Source organism: Syngnathus acus, chromosome 2 (assembly GCF_901709675.1).
Source record: "Syngnathus acus chromosome 2, fSynAcu1.2, whole genome shotgun sequence".
NCBI lineage: Eukaryota > Metazoa > Chordata > Actinopteri > Syngnathiformes > Syngnathidae > Syngnathus > Syngnathus acus.
Window position 1 is genome coordinate 22,441,662 of NC_051088.1, and position 24,265 is coordinate 22,465,926.

Genomic DNA, 24,265 nt, shown 5'->3' on the forward strand with positions numbered 1-24,265 from the left:
TCAAAATGTGTTCCAAATTAAACGTGCAAAGTGAAGGATTAAGACGATCATAACTTCTTTAACAACGGCAAGCAGCGTGTTGCCCTCTAGTGTTCATTTTCGGTACGAGCAATTTAACACGACAAACACCCAAAATTGCTTAACCGGTGTTTTCTTATTTGGCATGAAGACAAACGTACAGACAACTGCCTATGCATACAATTCAGTAGCGAGGGCAATCAAATTAACCACAAATATCTAATAAAACAATCATGATAAATACATTTGTGGTCAACACATCAGTAGCAATAATGGTTTTTAATACAAGAAAGGTCATTTACGTGCTAGCAATTTATAATCTACCCGTCATTTTGCTAAAATATCACGGCCGGCATACATTGACTGCCCAATTTTGATATCACCCAAAGAAAGGAGAAGAAAAACAAGGACACATTCAAATGATATGCCTAACTTAATATGAACCAAACGAACTATGTGGGTTGCTTGACAAGATGCTCTGACACCTTCAAACAATGCTTCATGGCTAGCAAAAAAAAGTCTCACCAGAGTTGTTTTGGAACAAACCGGTGAGGTGTTTGCAGGCTGTTGGCAATTATTATTCTACTTGTGCTTTGGGGAAGAGACTCTCCACGCTTCGCTTTTCAGCCATTATGAAATTATATTTGTGTAAAACAATAAATAGTAAAATTTATAATTTTATTATGTAAGATAAATATTTGCTGTATTGATTCAGCCAGGCGCACAGAAACCTTTTTTGTTTTTTTTCCGTTGTGAAAAATCACATCACATTTTTGTTGCTAGCCGGTTACTAAAATGTTGAATATATCATACAGTCATGGTAAAACTATTAACTAATATTGGTAAACAATAAACTATGAGTGACTTTCAATCTTCCACAAATTTACTGTAAAGCACATGCAGGAATTGCTCACTGCCGTGCTCGTCGGTTAAGCATCGCAATCATCTCGAGCGGGTCTATTTTTGCGTCAAGCCTTGGAATTCCGTGTGGTGAACTTGCGAAAGTGCAGCTGGTGACAGAGAAGATACCTGCTCTAAAGCTCGGCTCTAACTGAGCATCTTGTGGCGGTCGAAGACCGTCTTGCGCTGTTCCTGGACCTGCTTCTTCCAGCGTTGCTGCGCACCCTCCACCCGCTCCAGCACCGTGTTTCCTCTGGCCAGGCTGCCGTCCACTTGCGGACGCATCTCCTAAAAAAGAAGACCGCACGTGGAGAAGCCGAGATTCGTGGCGAGCAGAGGATTTGCCGTACCTCAGAATCATCCTCGTTGTGCAGAGGCTGCGTGTAGGCGTCGTGCTTGCGGATGAGAGGCTCCACCAGGAGGAGGAAGAGCATGTACAGCAGCAGCGCCCCCACAACAGACAGGTAGATGATGATGGTCACCTGAGATGCAAAATGATAGCTTTTGATTGCCTCCCACTTTTACCTGGGCTGGCAAAAGGAAGCTCTTGTCCGACCTTGATAGTGTTGCTGCTCCGCTCCTCATACTTGCACTCACACAGCAGGCAATAAGCTTCTACATCACGGCCAGGCACCGGCATGGGCTCCACAATATGGAGACAGTTGCTAGACACAGAGAAGCGGAAAAATAAAATCATCAGACTCGAACAGATCACAAATAGAACATGAGAAAGGCATTGCTGCACTTACCAATCCTTTTGGGAAACATTTCGGTTGTAGACGTGCCCGGAAATGTTTCTGTAAGGCGGGCAGATGCACTTGCAGCGAACATCTTCAAAGCTCTGTCATTGCAGACGAACCAACGAAACAGAACGCAAGTTACCGACTTTGTGAGCATTGCTTTGCAGGCCTGGCGCTTTTAAGAATGAGCACGAAATCAAGCATATCGGTATATCACGTCCGACATAGCAGCGCAAACGGATTGTGCTATGTCGTGTGGAGATTATGGCTGACTGATGATCCTTTCACCCCCTCCCCCCTTCCGCCCCCCCTCCGCAGGATGCACCCGCCGGTCTTACCTTCGCATTCACAAGAGAAGCAGCATCCAGCAGCAGAGCAAACAACGTCGCAGCTGCGACAAACGTCCAGCAAGTCCCACCGCAAAACGACATCGCTTCGCAGGTATACTGAAACGCACTAAAAACGAACCACCTGACCACTTCCGGTTTGTCGTCAACACACGGCGACGCTGCCACCTGCTGGTGGAAAAACATTCAACATGCAGTTTAAATCACGGAATGAATACAATTAGGTTCCGATCTTTACCACTAAAACATTTACTCAAGGTCAGTTTTTATCATATTGTACTATATTAAAAATTAGATTGCTGTTGTTGAGATACTTTAAAACAGTTGTGACCACCATATGATTTGAATAAAAAGAAAGGCAATATTGAAAGAGTGGCGGACCTCTGTACCAGTACCAGACCTCTGACCCAGCAGGCCTGCAGTTCGGGGTGGGGTGAGGTGATATGTTTGTTCTTTGTGATGCTGCTTTGATGACTTGTATCCAGGCACAGACAGTTATGGAATAAAGGTAATTTGCCATTGAATGTTTTCATTAATAATTACATCATTTGTGCTGCAAATGCATTTCAAGGTAGGGGTTTAAAAACTCATCAAGTATTTTCCCATAAATTCAAGCCAACACTTCTTTTTTCTTCTCTGGTGCAATGTGAAATGTATGCCCTGACTCTTTGACCAAATCAATACTACCTCTATTTGCTAGTAATCCTGTTTTCACGTTTTTCTGTATGATCAGATAGCCTTAATAAGCAAAAGGAATCGACAAATTCAGACAGAACCACTTGAGCTTGTGGTCACGGAGATCAATTGAAGGTGCTGGAATTTCTCTCCTAAACCGTGATATGAGTTTTTAATGGCACAGCCACAATGAAGCCATCCTCTGTCTCTCCTCAATCGTCAGTGTGCCCCTTCATCCATCAACAAACGTGAAAGGAGCACGTGATAAATCGTGTAGAATGTGCACATCTTTCTGCTGCTCATTTGACGACTGTTGTATTTTCTTGCTGTGTTGCTTTAAGTCAAAAATTTGAAATTGCCCAATGCACCCTGAGAAAAAAAATTAAGGAAAAAAGGGATTAAATGAAAAGAGCTAATCTGTTAATCTACCTACAGTACAGTTATGAGCTCTCATTAAAAAAGAACAAGAATGACATGACTGGATCATCTTTTGGAGAGTGAGAAAACAACATTAATGCAGACTAGTACAAATTGAAGAGCGGCAGCCTGACAAGCAATCAAAACCCAATTTAAAAAAAATAATGCACCATCCCAACAACAACAAAGTACATTTCAGGGAACCATTGACTAAATGAATCCACGAATGGATGTTCATGTGGGCAGGGTGCCACTAGGAGGTGCTAGAACCTAAATGACAAGCAAAGCAAACAAATGCTCGGACTTGTCCTGTACAACATTAAAAATGTAGTAGTGCACTTTCGAACTCGAAACAACAGAAAAGCACAAATTGCATCGTAGGAAAAGTTTGACTTGAGGGTCCGAGCCCGAATAACATTTGATGTCACAAGGATGCTAATAAAAGTCTTCATTTAGGAGCGTGGTGACGTCATCTCACCGATCGCTGCTTAACGCGCACCTCTGTTCATTTGTGGCAAGTCACATTTGTTAAATCTGTCAGATCTGTCAATCTGTCTCCGATCGGAAGTTTTTCGTCCGGCAAGTTTTTTTTTTTTTTTTTTTAATATTGCATTAAGGCATTAGATTGTCTGGATTTTTTTTTCACAGTTCACATACATACTAGCTGTCAAGTCATAACGGCTGTTCTCAAGAGGAAGTCGTCATTCTTTTTCTTGACAGCAATACGTTCTTTGTGTCCACACTTGTCTACGCACTGTGTTCTGATTGATGTTGTGCTCGTGGAATATGAATGAAGCCGTAAAAGTCCCCACCCCCCCTCCCCATTTTTTTAAATTCATCTCGGGGGCGGCCATTTTGCTGCGTACTGCCAATTGACTGAAAATTTAGCTGTCAAGCTACGTGCAAGTGGAATAAGTTCTGAAAACCTCTGCGGCTAAAAATCAATTTCTCACTCTTGCGTTTACAACAGGAGTAAGACAACTTTTTCTTCTATTCTTTTTTTTTCTTCTTGATTGCATACATTGCGATGAAGTCAAGCTTGACCTATGAGAAGAAAGCCTTCTGCGTCCTTATTCTTCGCAGCCCTCACAACCTTTTCCAATGGTTCCTTTTCGACCTTTATCATATCATCTGCGGTGTCTTTTTCGCCTCCTCTTTTCCTTGATATCATGCTTTTTGTCAAGGCCGGGCGTTGACGTTTGAATAAGAAGCCTATCTCCCTCCTGTCTGCTCTTATTCGTCTGCCCTCCCCTCCTACTGAGGCCAGGCAGCGGGAGGAGCCATTCTAATGGATACCCATGGTAATGGAAGTCAAGGGAGGCAGCCGACACCGGTGGTCCACGGGCAGCTCCAAAAAAACCATAAATCACAACCGGCGGTTCCGCCCTGCTGAGTGTAGCCGATCACACTCCACCAAAAAGCAATTCTGCCAACGTGTGTTTGCACATTTGTCTTCATCAGCCTCTGGCCTGTTTCCAGCCCCCGTGACTGACGTTTGCTTTCCCGTGGTAACCACACAAAGTATTAGCTTCAAAGGTTTCCTTCCACCAGAGCAGTAACACAACGTGGATCAAAACACATTTGTCTATGCCTACTATCAGCTAATTGCTGAAAAACAAAACAAAACGATAATTGGCCAGGTCTGCAGAAGCTGGATAACCAATGTGGTCGTCAAGACATGCAGGAGACCGGAACCCGAGGACCAGGATTGGTGACCCCTGACTTTGAGGGTCTTAACTTGTCAGCAGGTCAACCTGCAAGTGAAATAAAAAAAGCACCGGGAACGGAGTCGTGACGTCACACAAAGACACTACGAAGCGTCCAATCAGATTACTATGAAAAAGATATTATAAATAATAATTTCCCAAATTTTTATTCATAAAGTTTTTGATAGCCTGATTGATTTAAAAACATTAATTTTGCTACTTTTTCTTCTTTTTTGCAGTTTTCTGGCTCATCTTATTAAAACCAATAGTTCCTTTTCGTTCTGCGGTTATTAATTCAAATATTGGCCCATGTTCTGATTGCTATTGACAATATGTCAAAAAGTTGTTTTCCCTTTGGAAGTTAGCACGATGCTTGCAGAAGTGGCTAGAGCACAGAAGTTGCCACTTCAAAAGTGTAAGAAAAGTAGCCATTGATGTTTACCCAAAGTCCAGGCTGTGTCTTCTCCTGTTTTATGGCCACCGACAGCTACCCATCAAGCAGCCGGGGTGGGGGTGGGGGGGTGTGCAGGGGTGGGCGGCGTCCGCTGAGGAGCCCGCGACACCGAGGTGAATGCCGGGTCCGTCGTTGCTGAGCTGACATGAAACGTAGCTAGAGAGACGAGAAAGCATCTCCTGCCTCTGAGGGACGTGGATCTCCAGAGAGAAAATGGAGATGTTGGAGCTGGACCCTCAGACAAACACAACGTGAAAGCTGACACATGATGGACACAAACATAGGGGGACAAGCCGACAGCACCCCCCACCCCGTCACGTTCTTCTACCTCGACCCAGCTGTAGAGAAATAAGACCGCCAAGATAGGAGGAGAAGGATCTTATGTTAGAAGTCTACTGCTTATCTCCAATCTTGACGTCTATAACCGTCAATGGCACTAAATGAGTTTAAAAAGAATCCTTAGATATATGCGAGGTCATTTAGCGCAAATGACATCACCTTGACCATCGTGCTTTGAATCGTGGCGTGTTGAGGAGAAAAGGCGGAAGCCCAGTGGCAGGAATCCACACGCATCCTTCAAGAGAAGATGCGGGTCAAACAGTTGAAAACAATGAAAAGTGACAAGCACTGAAAGGTGGACGGATAAACAGCTGCAGGCAACGATGGGCGTTTGTTTGCTGCTTTCACAAGGCTTGGCAAACTTTACACGAGAACCACAGATGCATTGCTAGCTAGCTAACGGCATTGCTAGCTAGCTAGCAAACGGCATTGCTAGCTAGCTACTGTGCCGGTTTTCAGTCTTTCTACGTCTTCAGATATTATCTTCAAACAGGTCAAGTGAATTAAGAAACACATATCTTCAAAGGATGCAAATTCAAACTGCGGACAAAACAAAGTTGATGCCGAGACAGACGCGTGTGGTAATATCGAGCGACACGTGCTTTTGTCCCACCTGCCTGAAACAATAAACGAGCACGAGCTAAGCGAAAGAGACTCCACACTCCAAAACAAGGGTGCCAGAAAGAAGATGTCAAGTCCAATTCTTCATGCCAAATTTTGGGTTTGCGACGGCGTCGAGTTGCCAACACCTTTTATTGTCGCTGCTGATTGTGGGCCGGTTTTGATCCAGCGGCCACACCTGCGGGCGCCATCGATCGTGTCACCAGACGCTTCCTCCACTTCCTTTGACTCACGTCTGTCTTTGCCGTATTCATCGCAATTCACAGCGGTCGCCTCATGGCGCTTTCCCAGAGCCAAACAATGGCGCCGTCCAGAAAGAGAGAGCGTCGAGCTAAATGGATGTGTGTCCTAGATAGCCATCGTCTCTCTTTTCTGAATGTTGTCTCGCTCCCCGTGGCCCAAAGCGTCAGCTCGCACTGAGTCAGACACAAACGCGGCCGACTGAGACCAAAGTTGTCATCTCACAATGACAGAAATCAATAGAGCCCACCAACGCCATCGCTGTAATCGGCGCGCACGAGGGGTCGAAGCTGCAAAGGAGGTAGCGAGACATAAAAACGCGGCGGAGGTCAAAGAAGGGGAAGTTTGATGAATGGATCATACACTCAAATTCACTTCAATTTAGTTCTGAAAGACAAAATTTAGGTTCGGGTGAATACCGGGTATCGGTACTGGGTCGAATTATTTCATCAAAAATGTTATCATTGTAATAATAGCCAATCAAGGAAAAACAACAAACTGAAAGTGACTGACGGTGCATTTTTAGCATCGTAGCTGCTCACAGCTAATATATTAGCTGTTCAACATTGACTTCATCTGTTGGCTCTCGTACAAAACGTCGAGCAGAGTAAAGAAGTACGGAGTGAAACGGAGAAGAAAGGAAGGACGGGAAGAAGCAGGTTGAGGTGGTGTGGGAGGGCGATGCTCCACTGGCTGGCTGACAAACAGACGCTTCCTCCAGAGTCAGGCGGATGAGAGGGGGGAGGAAAGGGAGGTGGGAGGGCGGGGGACGTGGCCAGTCAACCCCGGCACCCTCAAACAGCCTCCACCACGTAGCAGAAAATCTATTCCCGCTCTCTTAGTATTCCTGTCGTTTCTTGCGAAGGCTCTCCGGATGCCGCCGGCCGGTGGGCTTAGACAAGTTGCTCTGCTAGCGAGGCCCTGACCAGCCGCGTGTGATGCTAGCGGGGGGCCCCGCCTCCCGTCTTTCTCATGGCCGCTCTGAGCTGACAGGATGCTCAGAGCGCTCGGCCCCTTGAAAACCTTCATCGGGAACCGAAATGGACGCACCATTTGTCCAATTTCCCACAAGGAGCAGCTCAACAGGAGCAATGTCCCGTTTCTAATCCTGACAAAATAGCGTGCCATCGTTGAACAGCACGAGCACAAAAAGGTCTTGTCGTTTTGTATGGTTTTAGGAGCAATATAGCTATTATACACACATTTGTCAGCCTTAGTCGTTGAGCTTAATGCTAGCAAACGCCAGGCTAACGTAGCAAAACGACAGGCTAACGTAGCAGCGATGCGGTGGTGAAACAACGGATATTTAAACACAAAATGTGGAGCAACACATTTAGACAGATAATATAACAATATTCACATGCACATATACTTTCTGAGGATAACTCATTTTTGTCGCGGGCCACATCGTAGTCGTTTCCTTCGGACGGCCATTATGAATGTCAACGGCTACATAACAAACTGATGAATAACTAGTTTTGAAGTGTGAGACTCGTAAAAACAAATATTTTAAAAAGATTAATGGTAAAATTAGGTACAGCGATCCAAAAAAAAAAGTCTACTTAAGTACTGCAACAATTTTGTATTTGTACTGAATTACATCCCAAATTCCCATCCGCCACAATGCCAGCACGATTGTCTTTCTAATGTCCAGCATGACTGCTAAATCCCAAACAAACAAAGGCTTGTTGTTGTCTTCTTCCCAAGTAACGCTGTCACCTTGAGCCCGCCTCGTCATGCCCGAGCACACGGGAAAGGTCACGGCTCGTAGTCATGTCGTGAGCTGTCACTCTTCCCTCCCGTCGCGTTCGACTCTGTCAGACGTTTCGCTCCTCGCCTTCCGATCAAAGATGCGATCCTCTGCCGACTTTGAAGGTTAAGAGCGGAGAAAAGCTATCCTGGTGTCTGAACATTATCTGACGCGCAGATGCGAAGACAGAGCCAGGAGCGATAAGCCCACATCGGGACGAGTCTGCCGCTGTTCCAAAAGGATCCCACGGCTAATTGCTCATCGCTTCTGCTAGCTGAGGACAAACGGTGTCAAATGGACTCCATACCGATACCTCGAAATCACACATCAGTTTGGGATTGTACAGTATTTGTCAAACGTGATTAGCATAAATTTTATTCAGTTCTGTGAATACCCATGTGTACCAAATACAGAACTGCCACACCTGATTTTTTTTCTTTTTTTTAACATGAAAGAATGGGCACACGCACCATTTCACAAAAATGATTACAACACAGGGCGTTTCCAACGTATCCCATTCATGTGTGGGAATATGATGCAATCATACACCGGTGCTTGAAAAAAAAGAGAAGAAAAGAGGCGCTAAACACAGATGTGGCACTTGCCGAGGAGAAACTTGAATCACCTCACATCAATTATTCATGATCAGGGGCCTGGCGGGATGATTTCTAAAATGCCCCCCTCCCCCCACTTCAGTCCTGTATGAATTATTCAGACTGCATTTACACAAAAGAACTCCATCTCCGATACCTGATCAGTCAGTCAGAAACATTATGCAACGGAGAATGTCAGGAGGAATTGAAGGAATGCGTCTCCCGGTGTTTGCGGTATAAAACAAAGCCCTCAAGGAACGTCAAGTAATAATGAAGAGTGTGGGGGAAAAAAAAGTTTGGGCCAAACTGTAGCCCGTGTTTACACTTGGTCTGGATAAAAAGTAGAAAATGACACACCATTCAGTTTCATCTGTGAGCTGGAGTTGATGCCAGCTGAGCGTTGAAGGTAGAAAGGTGCCTTGAATTTCAAGATGGCTATAGAGATGATCCTGTCATGCGAAAAGCAAACGACAAAAATGTCCTACACTGACATGTTGAGGACATCACTCACACATTGGATCTTGTTTTCTCATTCGACACGTCTGTTTTGCTCGCCGGATGGACACTCCTCTGGTGGGCGTTTCATTTCCTCCCATCCGCTTGTGTCTCCATCAGGCAGTTGCTCCTCACCTCAATATGTGGAAGCTTTCACCGTAACCTCATTTGCTCCGACTCATGATCAGGTTAGATGTGCCTGTTTGCCGCGGGCTTGTCCGAATCACACTCGCTCACTGCGAGATGAACCGCCATACCTGGGAGGAACGCCGCCATTGTTGTCTTCTGTGGAGGTCTTTCTAGGACAACCCCGAGGAGTCACTCCCAGCACAAGGTCAAAGTAGGCAGAGAGAGATGAGAAAGGGTGGTGCGCCAAGTCAAAGGTAGATAAATGGACAAGCAGGAAATGAGAAAGTGTAATTCTCACTCAGCACTATTTATCGTGGCGGTGTGGACGGCCGGCGACCATAACTCACCAAACAATCACACTCTATAACTCACAGGGATCTTTCATGTCCTCCCTTGGGCGCTCTGGTCACGCATTCCCATGATTCACGGCAACTCGCTAACTCGTAGCAGCTTTCGTAATGCCGATATTTTCAGGTGTGAACAGAGCCGATTCGGTTTCCGGCCGTCTCAATGACGTGATGTCATCCGTTTCCAACATGGCGTCGTGCATTAAACGGCAGCCAGAGGGAATACAGTGATCCCTCGCTACTTCGCGTTTCGTATTCCGCGGCTTCACTACATCGCGGATTTTTTTTCCAAATTAAAAAAACGTTTAAAAGGCAAAATAAAACTTCTAAATTGAGGAAACGTGGCTAACCTTTAGGACAATGTGGTATTGCTCCAAATGTTCGTTTACATTCCTTTAGAAGTCCGTTTTCGCGTGTTAGCACGATCGCGAATTAGCATCTTTCCGCTAACTCGCTAGCCTGCCCAGTACGTCTTGTTGGTGACCGTACTTCGCGGATTTCACTTATCGTGGGTGGTTTTTGGAACCAATTATCCGCGATAAACGAGGGATTACTGTATTCTAGCAAACGCAAGAGGAGACACAATGGGACCACCAGATCAGACCAGACCAGACCAGACCAGACCACAGCCTTACGTTTGAATCTTGGAACTTGCTCAACAAAACCTCATCAGCCATAGAGTCTCCTGGAGATCGGCTCACTTGATCCCGACTGACACAATCTGGTTGCCATGACAACCTGCGTCTCATTGCCGGCCAGTCCATTCATTCTCGTCTTGTTGCTGTCAGAGGAGCAGCGTGCGTGCACGCGCACGCGTCTGATGACTGCGCGTCTGCTTTGCACGTCTCCATATCACAACGCGTGTGAGCGCAAATTGATTTGGACGGCTCCTTCATGTCTTCGGACTTAATACACTGAGTATTCTCTGCCGCACTTGTTCCTGCTTCGTGTCATTTCTCAAGCCTTCCCCCCTTTTGTCGGATCCCCCCATGCAGCGGGTGCGCGCGCACGTCACAACGGGGACTTGACTCAAAAGTCATTGTTTGCTTGCGTTCCGTTTTATGACACCATTTATTCAACACCGATGATTTTTCCTCCCCCGCGTGCGGCTCTCTGCTTTGTCTGCGCCCAATCGGGGACGCCAAATAAGTGGTCATGGAAGTGAGCGGAGGGAGCGAGAAGGGGGAACCGGCCGACGTCTTTCTGTCATCACTTTAGAAGGTTGCGACCCCAAAGCACGCTGGCACAGAGCAGCTAAATTATTCAAGCTGTGTCTCAAACGCGCGCCCCTCTCCCGAGGAGACAGACGGGCCTGTGATTGCTATGAGCGCAGCGAGTGACATTTGCTCATGAAAATCCCCCGCAAAAAAAACCCAAAAAACAATACAAAGTACCGTGCTTACTTTCGACTCAGAGGGCGTTTGAAAAGTCGACATTTTGAAAGTGCGTCATGATAGCGCAAAACCTTCTGAGATCAGCAGCAGGCCCGATTACGAGTCAAAAAATACGCGGTCACTCAAAAGGCAGCAGTCACACTCGCGTCTACACAACTCAAGTCATTTGCAAACCGCAGCAAACGTGCTGAAGGGATGCAAGGACTTGAATGGCCCGGGAACAATTGCTACCATCACACACGATGAAGTTTCTAACTCATGCGTTTGAGGCACATGTTGCTGCAAGACAAATCTATAGCGCAGTAAGTGCGCAGTAAGTGCGGCAGCTTGAGATCAGGGCGAAGGAATGAGAGAATCCATCGCTCCGCTGGACCATCTCCGAATTGGAGGAAGCAATGTCGGCGAAGGAGGAGAGCGCAGCTCAAGTGAGAGAGGGAGGGAGCGCGCAGAGGGTGGAGCGCTGGACGGATGACAAATTGTGATTAATAAACGTGCTTGAGGACGTGGAGGCTTGTTATTAATCGAGAGAATTGCAGTGGCCGTGCAACTCAATCCAAACAGCGCCACTCTGCATCAAGCCCCGTAATCAGAACTTAATGGAACGGCGCAGCGCCACCACGAGTGCGCACCTCTTGCATGCGCTGCTTACAAATGCGCACTTAGTGCATGTGCGCACTTGCTTTCATCTTCACTTGTGTCTCCAGTAAATGAAAAGCGTCCTCTCGAGTTATTCATTTGATTCTATTGAATCTTTATTTCCCATGTGAGAACGGATTGTCATTTGCAAACGCTAAGCTGGCAGCAGATAAAGTGGAACAACGCACAATAAATAGAAACACAAATTGTGTGAGGCGAGCTAGAGGTACACAATACAACAACAACAACAATGGTATTTGTAGAAGGTGACCAATTGAACAGCAAAAGCGACAAGAGTCATGATTGTGTTGGATCGCACATTTAGTTTTGCGCCAGAGAAACTATCAAAGATGGCGGATGGCTCGACTGATGAAATGACTAAAAGCTCATAACAGGCAAAAAATATTCAAGGACATTTTGAAGGCAAATCAATGGAATATTCAGACTCCAAATGTGTTGTTGATGGCCTACTTCAAATTTCAGGCAATAATTCAATATTTCATCCAATTCATGAAAATTATGGTGCATTATAAACATGTTTTTCTTCAACCTTTTAAAGCGTCTTATTGGTTTGAGAGGCCAAGGAAAAAAAATTGTCATTGTCCCAAAACATCTGGTGCATATATCAAACCCTGATTTGATGACATCGCGCATTGCATCTCTCTCTCTTGGAGCTCATTTCATTTTCCACTTAAGCAGACACGATGTGTTTCCTCCTGTGTACACTTGCCGCAGATTACACACGGGCAAACGCCACTTCATCCCTCCCTAACGACTTGGAAATTGATTTGCGAGTGGGTCGTTTTCGTCCACAGAGCAAAGGAGAGCATTTTGATCGCACCGACTTTACACACGCGCGAGGCGCGGCGCCGCTCCCGGGAATGCGGTGGCGAGGAGCCTCCGGGGCATCCTACGTCTGCATCCGTCAGAGTTGATGACCGATACATGTTGGCCCCGCCCCCTTTTCAAGCGATCGATGGACAAAAAACGCGCGCATCAGATAGCTCCACTTCTCAAGAAGGACCGTTCCAAACGATTGATTGATTTTGTGCAGCGCCATTCCTAAATGTTATGCATGAAAAGCACGGCGTTATTTAATGCTGCCGCGGTCGGTTGATTTGAAGAATTAGTATCGAAAAGCGTGCAGACAAAGCGGCCGTAGCAGAGGAGAAATCTAACGTGACTAATGCGGCCATAAATAAGTTCCCGCTTCTCCACTTTATTTGTTTACACGGAGGAGCTGCACGGAACCGAAACGATGCGTATGCACAAAAGACAAAGATTTACTTGGTACATCCGAACGCGTGAAATGAATCACTAAACTGGCTAACAACTCAAGCGGGGGACTACTTCATTATCCTCCCTTGACTTAACTGACTTTGTGTTTTGTTTATGGTGACAGCTCGTGCAGCAGCCGGCTCCCCCCCCCCCCCCCCCCCCCAAAAAAAAAGCAATAGCAATGAGGCATCAGGTCAACACAAAATTATTGAAAGGAAGTCAGAGCGAAGAGGGAGTAGAAAGGCAGACATGCGCATATTTCAATATTCATCATCTCAGTAATATTTTAACAGGGTCTAAAAATCCAATTGTGAGCATATTGCCTCTGTTGGCAATGATGATCTGCTCCCTTGCCGCACGTACGGGAACAATACACTATTCTTGTCTAGACCAAGTTGGGCCAGAGCACCCCGGTTTTGCATTTTGAAAAATCTCATGCATGGCACACCACCAAAAAAAAAAATGTCAGAAAATGTATGAATGGTGAGCTTGCACCAATCGACTCTGAATGTGACACGTGCTGCCTGCTTAATGTGTACTGGCATGACTTATTCTGCTGCATGAATGGCAAACAGGTTTATTGTATCTTCTGCCCACTATGGTCTTGTTCGGACTGCCGGTTAAATCCCATTTGCAGCGCATCCAGACTGGAACCAGATGGCTCCAAAGAACACGAAATTGAATTTTTGCGAGACGGCTTGAAGCCACGTTGGAGAGTTAGTTGCATATCCAATTTGAATGGCTTGAACTGCAAACACATCAATCGGTTTTGAAAGGGCGGATGGGTAAAAAATGGAAGAAATTCAAAACAGCAGTCCTCGGACAGAGCGGGAAACGCATTGCCACAAAACAGAGCAAAGCTGGAGAGTCGGCATTGAAACAAATCCATTTATGAAAGTATTTGGCCTGTCGCAATCATGTGACCTCAAAACGTGACCTAGATGGGTCTGAACAGGGCCGAATCCGATTCAGACACTCGCTCAAAACAGTGTAGACTGTCAGCCCTAAAAATCGTATCCGATTGGATTTTCGACTTTTGCACTGTAGATTTCTCGTCGTTGATACTGAAAGACATTTGCTCGAGTCACATCCCACGATGTGACTTTGACGTCGAGCAACGTCATTTTTTGTTAACGCTTTCATTTTGTACTTTCTACAAGACTGCAAAGGGCGTCTTTGTATGGAAGCTTCTATGTGTCCACCCTTGTGCACGAGTACTATTTGTGCTAGTGTGTGAGTGAAGGGGCAGCACAATGTGTTGGACAGGGTGTCTCGCTAATGAGGCTGTGTGCACGCACGCACGCACACACACACACACACACACACAAGACTGCTTCACTTGACACACTGCTGCAACTGACAAATTCAATTTCTATTAATTGAAATTTAGAACAAACTCATTTCATCCACCGATATTTGACTAATATAATAAAAAGATTTTCAAAATTAATAATCCCCCCCTCATTTAATTTGCAGCCCAAACCCAATGTTGTGAACTTCTGACATTGTTTAATTTTATTTCTAAAATATGCTGGAAGCCAATAAACAAAACAACCCCCCAATAAATAAATAAATAAATAAACACACATACATGGATAAATAACAAAATAAATGTAAAATAAATAAATACACAAGTAAATATAAAAGAAATGAATACATTCATAAATACATTTTAAAAAATGGTTGCAAGCAGCCCCTGGGCCAGACTTTGGACACCCAGACTAGGAAAGGCAAAAAGGGAAAAGGAGAGACAGGAAGGGTGGGGGGGGGAGTGAGAGAGCGAGAGGGCGAGCGAGTGCTCTAACAGGTGTGTCTCCAAACGCAAGCGTGCAGCAGTCCAGTGTTACGGTGGACATCGGCAGCGCCAAATTTGCTATTTTGGACCTACTTGAAAATTAAATGAAGAAATAAAAAGCATCTTTTTTTTTTCTCCCCCTTGCGTTCCACGGACTCTAATGTCATCGGGGTTTCAATGTCTCTCTCTCCTCCCTGGACAGTGAGACCCCCATAATTGAGATTTTGCATGGACGAGGGGAGCCATGGTCTGAAAGGGATTGATTGCAAAGGTGAGCAGACTTTTACTTTTCTCCCGACTCAAGTTCCTCCTTCATTGGCTTTCACTTCATGATTCAAAACGTGACCAGAAAATGTATGTGATCATAATAATAATAGATAAATATTTATACAGTTGCGTTTCTTTTTTTGTTTGCCTTCAGTGCAGCTATCGAGTAGATGAAGAGGTGGAGATGTTCCAAAGGAGGAGATGCTGGTGTCAAGAAGATTATCTATCGCTCAACTTTTGCCACGTGGCCAAGCGCCAACCTTGACGAGGGCTTCCTGAGTGACACCTCTTTTTTTGTGTGAAGAAAAATTGGAACGTGCACGGCCCCTCCCCTCCCCATCGAGGCAGCACTATGAGTTGTCTCTGATACCAATAAAGTTATTTTGAAGTGTCAAATTAAAAACCAAAGCAAAATTCCAAAACGATGCTTTTGGTGGTACTTTTGTTTGGCCCCAGTAGTGACAATCTCAGACCGGACTGGTGCTGGTGAAGCTTCATCTTTCTTATCTTTTTAATCACAATTTTTTTTTTTTGGTCTCTCTCTTCCCTGGACACCGTCATCATTTTTCTTGGTGCTTTTCATCTGCTTGCGTTCCTCTGGCTGTCTGCCATTCGGCCCCTCTCATCCCTCACTTGTATACTCGGCTCCCTCTCGCACACATCCCCCCGTCCGTCCACCTTTCCGCCTCATCGCGGTTCCCCCGAGAGGCTTCACCCTGGCGGGCGGCATTCCGGTCAAGGGGGAGGAGGACTTTCTGACGCTGGCCGCTTCGCGCCTGGGCCGCAGGAAGCGTGTGATTGGCGCGGCCGTTGGCGTCGCCATGGTTCTGGTTCTGCTGGTGGCCATTCCCCTGCTGGTCCACACCACCAAGGGTGGAAGCGAAGGGAGCCATTACGAAATGCTGGGAAGCTGCAGGATGGTGTGCGATCCCTACGCCACCTCTCAGCCAGGCCAGGAATTGACGGCCGTGTCTCCGCCGCCCCAGGATTACTCTGGGAAGAAGATCCGCTCCGGCACCCGGGGCCCCCCAGGGATCCCCGGGCCCCAGGGAGCACGCGGGCCCCCCGGGGAGCCCGGCAAGCCTGGGCCGCAGGGTCCCCCGGGCCCCGGTCCCGGCGGCTATTCTCCCTCCCTCTACACTCCCAAAATCGCCTTTTACGCAGGGCTCCGCAAGCAGCACGAGGGGAGCGAAGTGCTCAAGTTTGACGACGTGGTGACCAACGTGGGCAACTACTACGAGCCCAGCACTGGCAAGTTCACCTGCCCGCTGCCTGGCATATACTTCTTCACCTACCATGTGCTCATGAGAGGGGGCGACGGCACCAGCATGTGGGCCGACCTGAAGAAGAACGGCCTGGTGAGTAAATGCGTGTTTGTGCGGCTATGCGGAAGCGCATCGACAATACAGCTGGGAAATATATATATATATATATATATATATATATATATATAATATATATATATATATACATAATATATATATATATATATACAGATAGATAGATAGATAGATAGATAGATAGATAGATAGATAGATAGATAAATAGATAGATAGATAGATAGATAGATAGATAGATACTTTATTGATCCCCGAGGAGAATATCAAGACAGAGACTATCGTGGCAAGGTGGAAATGGTGGCAAGGTGGTATTTGACTCAAAGACATGAAATCATCTGGCCCAGAGGGGGGGGGGGGGGTCTCAAAGCTTAATATACGTTCCTATGGACAAATGATCCAATCAAGACACAACCGTGTGGTCAAAATCAAGCAAGCAAGTCAGCAAGCGTGTGTGGCCTATCATTGTTCGCAAGCGGACAGACACCAATCACCTTTTGTGGCTTCTCATGAAACCAACATCAGCGATTCACGGTGCAAAAACAGTCAAGTCAGATTTAAAAAAGCAATTCTGAGTTCATCCATCACACACTTCAATCAGACTCACACGTACATATCGTCACCGAGTTGCAATCGATCCGATTGCTTGACACGAATCATCTCTGACTCCTGCTGACCCCCGCAATGAACATTCCATCTTCAATTCACTTAGCAGGAGGCCACATGACAGATGAGAAATGAAAGCGTCGTCTTTTTCCTCATTAACGGAGGTTCATACAGTCTGAAGTCGCCGAGCTGTCTGCCACTACTGTTTGCATTTGCACGTGCGCTTTGGCTACATGACATGCGGCAGATCGCTGGCAAGCGTCGCCAAAAGGAAGCCGACGTCTAATTAGAGAGGATCACTCGTCCGGCTTGATTATCGCCTAAATGAGAGCGCAAAAGAGCAGCGCGGCCACGTCCGTCACTACGCGGCCCGCTCGCTTGACACCTCGGCAAAATTAATAATAAATACAAAATTGGCAGTCCACTCATCCACTCTTGCATTCCCCTGACACTAATTAAAGATGGAGAGAGATGCGCGGATAGGGGAGGGGGGAGGCAAGACGTATCATTACGAGTACACTACAACGTCGTCAGCTAAGTTTCATCTTTCATGCATTGGTCATGCAAGCGCATTGAGTGAATTTTAAAAAAAGTGAAACCAGCTCAGAAGTTCTTGCGAGGAGATGAATAGAAAATGTTGGGAATCATCATGGTCATTTTGGAAAGAAAACGCACGCCAGCAAATATCCGCTGAGTGGCCCATCAAATGTTCCAATTCGAGTCCTCTTGGCCTGCTAAATAATTGAACCGTTTGAGATGAGATCCTCTCAAGCATACTTTGCTGCTATAAGCGCGCTTGTTCATTGATTCTCCATTAATTATGTTTTCATTCAACTTGATTATTTAACCTCAGCAAGGTCCGTCTGACACCCGTCACGTGGCTTCTTTAAACAGTTTCGTTGCCTAATAGGGCTTGACAGGAAGGGGGGGGGGCATGGTGGTGGGGTGGGGGGATTGCGTGAGGTGCAGTCAAAGAACGTTTAAGTGGCAGGTGGCTTTGGAGAATCAAACCACCTCCCGCTGCTTGCCTATTTATTTATTGATTTATTTATTTATTTATGTATTTGTTTGTTTGTTTAATTTTTTTGTGGATTTATTTGTGTGTTTATTTATTTATGTATTTATTTATTTGTGTGTTTATTTATTTGTGTGTTTATTTATTTATTTATTTATAATTTTTTATTTATTTTATGGTCAAATCTGCTTGGATTGTATTTGTTGCCCAGCCACCCTTGAACAAAGAATATACTCCCCTTCCCTCCCCATTCGGTTTGCATTCTAAGCGTCATACCGTGACAGTGAGTGAGAATGAGTGACATGTCCAGCACCGGCGAACATGACAGGCACAAGCTGAGCCGTCCACTCGGTGTACGTGGAAAAAGAAGAAAGGCGAGTCGATGGGAATGCAAGGAGGGGGGGCCGAGATGGACGACTTGATGGAGGTGCGGAGACAGCGGCCCGCTAGACGAGGCATCGGGGAGGTTGGCGAGCGAGCGAGGCCGCCGGGACACGGGCTCGGCACGTCCCAGCTTGACGAGTCGACCAGGTCGGCCGGGGGAAGACGGAAAAGTGCTCTGTCTTGTGCAAGCTTTTACCGGATGCTCCGAAAAACAGAACAAAATCTCACAATTAGATGATGTCAAACACAACACGTTCTGGCCCAGCTTCCTTTTTTGACACCAGGCATGGAAATTTTATATCAGGGTAAACCTAAGCTGAAGCTTGCGAAGGATTTTCTCTATTCCCGTATTTTTCTCGTGGGAAGAATAACCAAGCGGCGCCCGGTAACAAACTAAATCGCGAGACTTTAGGAGGCCCATCGCATTGTGCTGCACTTCACCATAAATTGGCCAAATGAATTCAATCAAATCACAACCATGATGAAGAAAGTTTGTTTGATTTTTAGCTGTCATTACGGATTCCAGTGCAGTCCTCGTGCCAGCGAGGTCTGACGAGAACGATGGCCGCATCTCCGGAGGATGTGCTAGCTGCGGCGGGGGCTTCCGCGGGATTGCCGTAGATCCCACAGCTATTACATTCCCTAAATCCCCGCTCGCCCGCTGCGTGAGCCCGACATGCTCACACCTCAATCTAACGTTCCCAAAATCATTGCAGTTTGACGGGCATTCGGCATCTGCGGATTTGTGATTCAAGAGTCTTGCTTCAACGGCGGCCATGTTGGAGACATGACGTAATCATGATCGTGACCATCGTGTTGATGTCAAGCCATCATCTAATTGTGAGATTTTGTTCTGTTTTTCGGAGCATCCGGTAAAAGCTTGCACAAGGCAGACACAGTTTGGCATCTTTAGACTAGATGCAGACAAATATAGTTCAAAATATTTTTTGGAATATAGATATTTTTAATATAAACATTTTCCTTTATGTTGAAGCCCCAAAGGTCAATTTTGGCCATAATGCGCAAACAGAATTCCAATTTGTGACCAAGGAATACTAATTACGGGCAAGCGAAATAATTTCGGCTCAACAAGACAGTTTAGTGGGCACGCTAAGCGGAAAAAGATGAAGGTGGAGGCCGGCGGGGGTTCGAGACTGGGGATTCGGCGCTACGATTGATTTGAATTTTAGCCTTTGTATGAGCTTGAAAGACAAGCTTGGCATAGCACACAAAAACGGAACAAGACACTCTCGTGTTTGGTAAAAGATTCTACCAAATCAAATAATCATCAACCAAGAATCTTTCAACACACCCTCAAACCGTTTGTGGCCTAAAGGACAACGAGATGACATCAAAAACAAAGCAAGGCATCCACCCAGAAAGACCTTTGCCCAAAATTTGGCAATCCCAATTTTCCCATCATTAAAATGAATCACTAACTAAATTAGATGATCGTAAATGTTTTGAAACACCTTTTCTCTTTTCCTTAGATTTGGTCCTTTGGCAACAAATTTATCGTCACGGCATCGCGGACCTCGGATTTTAATAGCCTCCTTAAAGGTCGGCTGCTGTTAACATGTCACGGCTACCTGCGGGATTTTGCCTAATGAGATCTCCTCATTTGCGGCCAAGCGGCGGTCGTGTCGCAGGCTCGTACTTTTCGCGACTGACATAATCTCGCTGTCCACCGTGAAACGTAACACGGAGCTAGCGAGCGGCACAACTGTTTTGCCGCTATAGACGCTAATCCCAAAGGAGCAAGACAATCTGTTCGATAAATATTCCATTTGCGCGTACGCACAGTCAAGTGAAGCCCACATTCGGGCCGGCGTCTTGCCATGAGGTCCCTTAGGTAAGTTTAACAGCTACTACCTTTCTATTGTCTGCGCTCTAAGAGGTCACTATATCATCGTGAATGAATCCTGTCACTTTTATTACCCGTGGAGCGCCGCGCCACAGATGAAAACAAGACTTCATATAGCCTCGCATCTCTCTGGTTTCACAAAATAGCCTCGCTTGATCGGTCCGTGACACCGGACCCCGACACCCCTCCCACCACCACCCCGCCCCCGTTTCATTTTTGTATACTTGCCGTCTTTTCAAGTCAGAGACGCTGCTTCTATACAAGACGACAACGCGGCCTCCCCCTCCTCCTCCCCCGCGGCTCCCGGGTGGATTTATTGGAGACCCTTTAATGCAGGGGTGTCAAACTCATTTCGCATCGTCGTCATAGTTTCCCTCGGAGGGCCACAATGACTGTCAACGCCTTATATTATATCCAGTTTAGGCTACACAACAAACTGATGAATAACTAGTGTTGAAATCAGAGACTGGTAAAAATGTTTCAAATATTTTTAAAAAGTATATGGTAATAAAAATTGTTAGCAATATCTCTATTTTTTTTAACGTGAAAACAATTTGTACTCGATGCACAATTTGGCTATATAAAATGATGTGGTGGGCCAAATCTGGCCCCCGGGCCTTGAGTTTGACACCTATGCTTTAATGAAAGGGCTGGGCAGGGAGTGCCGTCGGCAAGCCTGTGGGGATCTCGCTCGGGGCTCAACACAGTGTGCCGGATCAGTCTGGCTCCTCCGTCCTGTCTTAATACCCGACCGACGCCATCCCTCTCTGTCTTAATCGATAACTCGTGTTATCGCAGGCATCAATTCATTTCTTGCTTCGCTGTTGCTGTAAAGCAAGGGTGTCAAACTCATAGTTTCCCTCGGAGGGCCATTATGATTGTCAATGTCTTCTATATCCAGTATCAGCTACAAAACAAACTAATGAGAGACTAGTTTTGAAATCAGAGACCAGTAAAAACTTCAAATATTTTAAAATGACGAGGGGTAATAAAAACTGCCAGCAATATCTCTCTCTTTTTTTTTTTTTTTAAGTGAAGACAATTTGTAATTTTAGGAATGACACAAAGTCGATGCAAAATTTGTCTTTGCGGGCCACATAAAATGATGCGGCAGGCCGTATCTGGCCCCCGGCCCTTTAGTTTGAGACCAGTAAAGAATTCCCACACATTAAGCGATCCGAATCTGCCACAGCTTAATGGGGTGAAAGTGCTCCTGTCTGCTGTCGCTCGGCCAAAAATAATGAGCAGGATGACATATGGCTGACATTGATAGCGCGTCACCAGGGTGGCTCATCACCGCCAAAGATGCAAATATGATATTGGCTGTCACCAAGCATGTCAAGCACGACAACAATCTCACCTTTATTCATGAGCAAAGGCTAAACGGAATGCTGGGGGAACTCCTGAGCCAGCCCGTGAATTAGTAGCAAGTAGTTTTGGTCTTTTCAGGTAAATGTCCGACATTAAAGAAGGAAAAGGAGCCACGATGATTTGCTGTTTGTGCCACGCGGTATCTTGTTTCAACAAATCCTGTCCAGACATTGAGCTGGGGATGATCGCTGCTGAACAATAGATTTGGAAATAAAAATGGATTTGGTGACCAGGTGAGGTCAGTTGAAGTGGATGGCTGACATATGATGGAAATATCAAAGTGCCGTTTTCTGGCGGCCGATATGCCCCACTTACTGATGCAAAACTAAGATTTAATGGTGAAAACAACATAAATAATGTTACTAAAATTGCATATCTGAAGTCAATCAATTGATGAATTACGCAATTCTGTAACTTGGAAGATTCAAAAAAAGCTCAAATGTTGGTGTTTTCTCAAACAAAAAAAAAGTGAAGAAAAACAGCAGCACAGCAATCAATCGGCCCACTGGGCATTTGCCCGGTACACCCGATTGCCAGTCCAGCTCTACATGGACTGGACCACTATGCTCAGAAGGTGCTGTGCCTTTAATGCGACAATATTTGTGTTGCTTAAACATCAAGAAAGAGTAAAGCCAATTAAAGGTGTTAGCAAACAAGTAAAGATCCACCGCCTCCGGGTCGATAAGCCCCAGCTCACGCACGGCGTGCAAATGGAAAGCTGTCCGACTTCAGCAGCGAGCACTCGATACCTCGCCGATCGAGCTGGACTAGAGGATCAGAAGCAACTGCCACCCCGCCCCGCCCATGTCGCTTATCTCCAAATCCCGATCAGATCCCGAGCCCTGACCGCAGTCTTCGTTCTCGGTCGGCCCACCTCTGGGAGTCACGGCTCGCCGAGGCCTTACCGACATCCGAGAGCGCTTAATAATTGAACAAAAAAGGTGCCGGAAGATTGACGTCAAGTTCATTTGAAGAAGAAGTCGCCGAGGGCGCCGAGCTGTTGAAAAAGTGATGAATTCATTTGCACGCGAGCTAACTGCGCAACTGTGCCTGTCACAGGTAAAAGCCAGCGCCATCGCTCAGGACGCCGATCAGAATTACGACTACGCGTCCAACAGCGTCATCTTGCATCTGGACGTGGGCGATGAGGTGTGCGTGCAGCTGGACGGCGGAAAGGTCCACGGGGGCAACACAAACAAGTACAGCACCTTCTCCGGATTCCTCATCTACCCAGACTGACACCCGTCAAGTCATCTATTCGCCGTACATTAAAACGGACTTCATACAGGATCGAGAGGCCCGCGGCTCGACACGCACGCACACGCCAATATAATCCTAACAAATGAGTGGATGCGGGATAGAAAAATGGAAAATTACAATTAAGTTGATTTATGAGGGGGACATTTAATAAGCTCCTTGGTGTGCACTTTGTGGCTTGAAATCCTACAAAATATTTCAATATGATCCATTTAAAGGTAAATTGCATTTCCAAAAGCACACCATGGGTTAGATTGTTTGTTGTGCAATAATTGTGTTGGGAGTAATGACAAGCAAAATCACTTTCTTTGCACTGACTGCATGCAAAAATTTCATTTCACTATTTCTGCACAAATATTCGCAAACTGAACAAGTAATCAAGAATTGTGCAAGGTTCGATAATACACTAAAGTTTGGGGTTGACTCCATTCCGAAAATTTCAACAATATGCTCACAATGAAGGCAAAAACATGTTCATTATTGTAAAATCCTGTGAATAACACTTTTTGGCAAAACAACAAATATAAAAACTAATATTCCAAATTGAGGCTATTGACAAGGACATTTTTTCCACTTTATTTAGTAAGGGGGTTATAAAAAAAAATCAAAATAAAAATATTCTACAAGGGTGCGTCTTATTCACAGGAGTTTCCAGTAAGACCTTTCCCACATCAATCAAACCTAAATTATGATACAATACTTGTAAAGGCGAAGTATGGTATTGATCTCATAGAAATAGAAATAAGCCCCTGCCGCGACCCAAAAGGATTACATGGATTGCATATTCTCAGATCCTTTTTGCAACTGCACTTATGTGTGTGTGTGATTTGTCCACAAGCGCATGTCCGAACGGATCCGGTATATCGATAAGGCCCAGAAGGCAGAAGGGACAAACAGGCCCAATTAAATGTTGTGCAGTCCTACAAAAATATCTTAGTTATTTTGAAGGAGGAGTGTGTCAAAATGTCATTGTCTGTCTGCTGCAATATGTCGACGAGGTCGGGTAAACAATTACTATTAAATAATCTATGCCTCCATCAAGCGTGCTCTGTGTTATTTGCAAGCGTCACCAAAGCTGGTTTGGACTGCAGCATTGAATAAACGGCCGTGGGCGAGACGAGGCGAGACCCGAGCATGCATGCAGCCCGTGCGTCATGGATTTCCAATATGTCTTAAGACACCGTTCCAAGGCACAAACACCAACACCACTCAATTATCAAAGCAACTCTGCAAAATGCAGCCGATGGAAATGTCACAATCAATTGTGCAAAAGCTAAATGACCTGTCGTA

At 45.8% G+C, this 24,265-nt stretch overlaps 2 protein-coding genes across 2 annotated transcripts; one reads left to right on the forward strand and one right to left on the reverse strand.

The window, feature by feature from the left end:
• Positions 1–135: 135 nt before the first annotated feature.
• Positions 136–2,160, reverse strand: tmem9 (transmembrane protein 9). Its single transcript, XM_037274219.1, has 5 exons — positions 1,997–2,160; positions 1,668–1,759; positions 1,475–1,583; positions 1,269–1,400; positions 136–1,206 (listed from the first exon to the last, which is right to left on the reverse strand). Exons 1-5 carry the CDS (start codon positions 2,087–2,089, stop codon positions 1,066–1,068), a joined length of 567 nt encoding a protein of 188 aa, XP_037130114.1. The 5' UTR covers positions 2,090–2,160; the 3' UTR covers positions 136–1,065.
• A 13,502-nt stretch (positions 2,161–15,662) lies between these two features.
• On the forward strand, positions 15,663–24,012 carry c1ql4a (complement component 1, q subcomponent-like 4). The gene is made up of 2 exons (XM_037275873.1): positions 15,663–16,499; positions 22,778–24,012. The coding sequence occupies exons 1-2, from the start codon at positions 15,963–15,965 to the stop codon at positions 22,955–22,957; spliced, it is 717 nt and encodes a 238-aa protein (XP_037131768.1). The 5' UTR covers positions 15,663–15,962; the 3' UTR covers positions 22,958–24,012.
• The last annotated feature ends 253 nt before the right edge of the window (positions 24,013–24,265 follow it).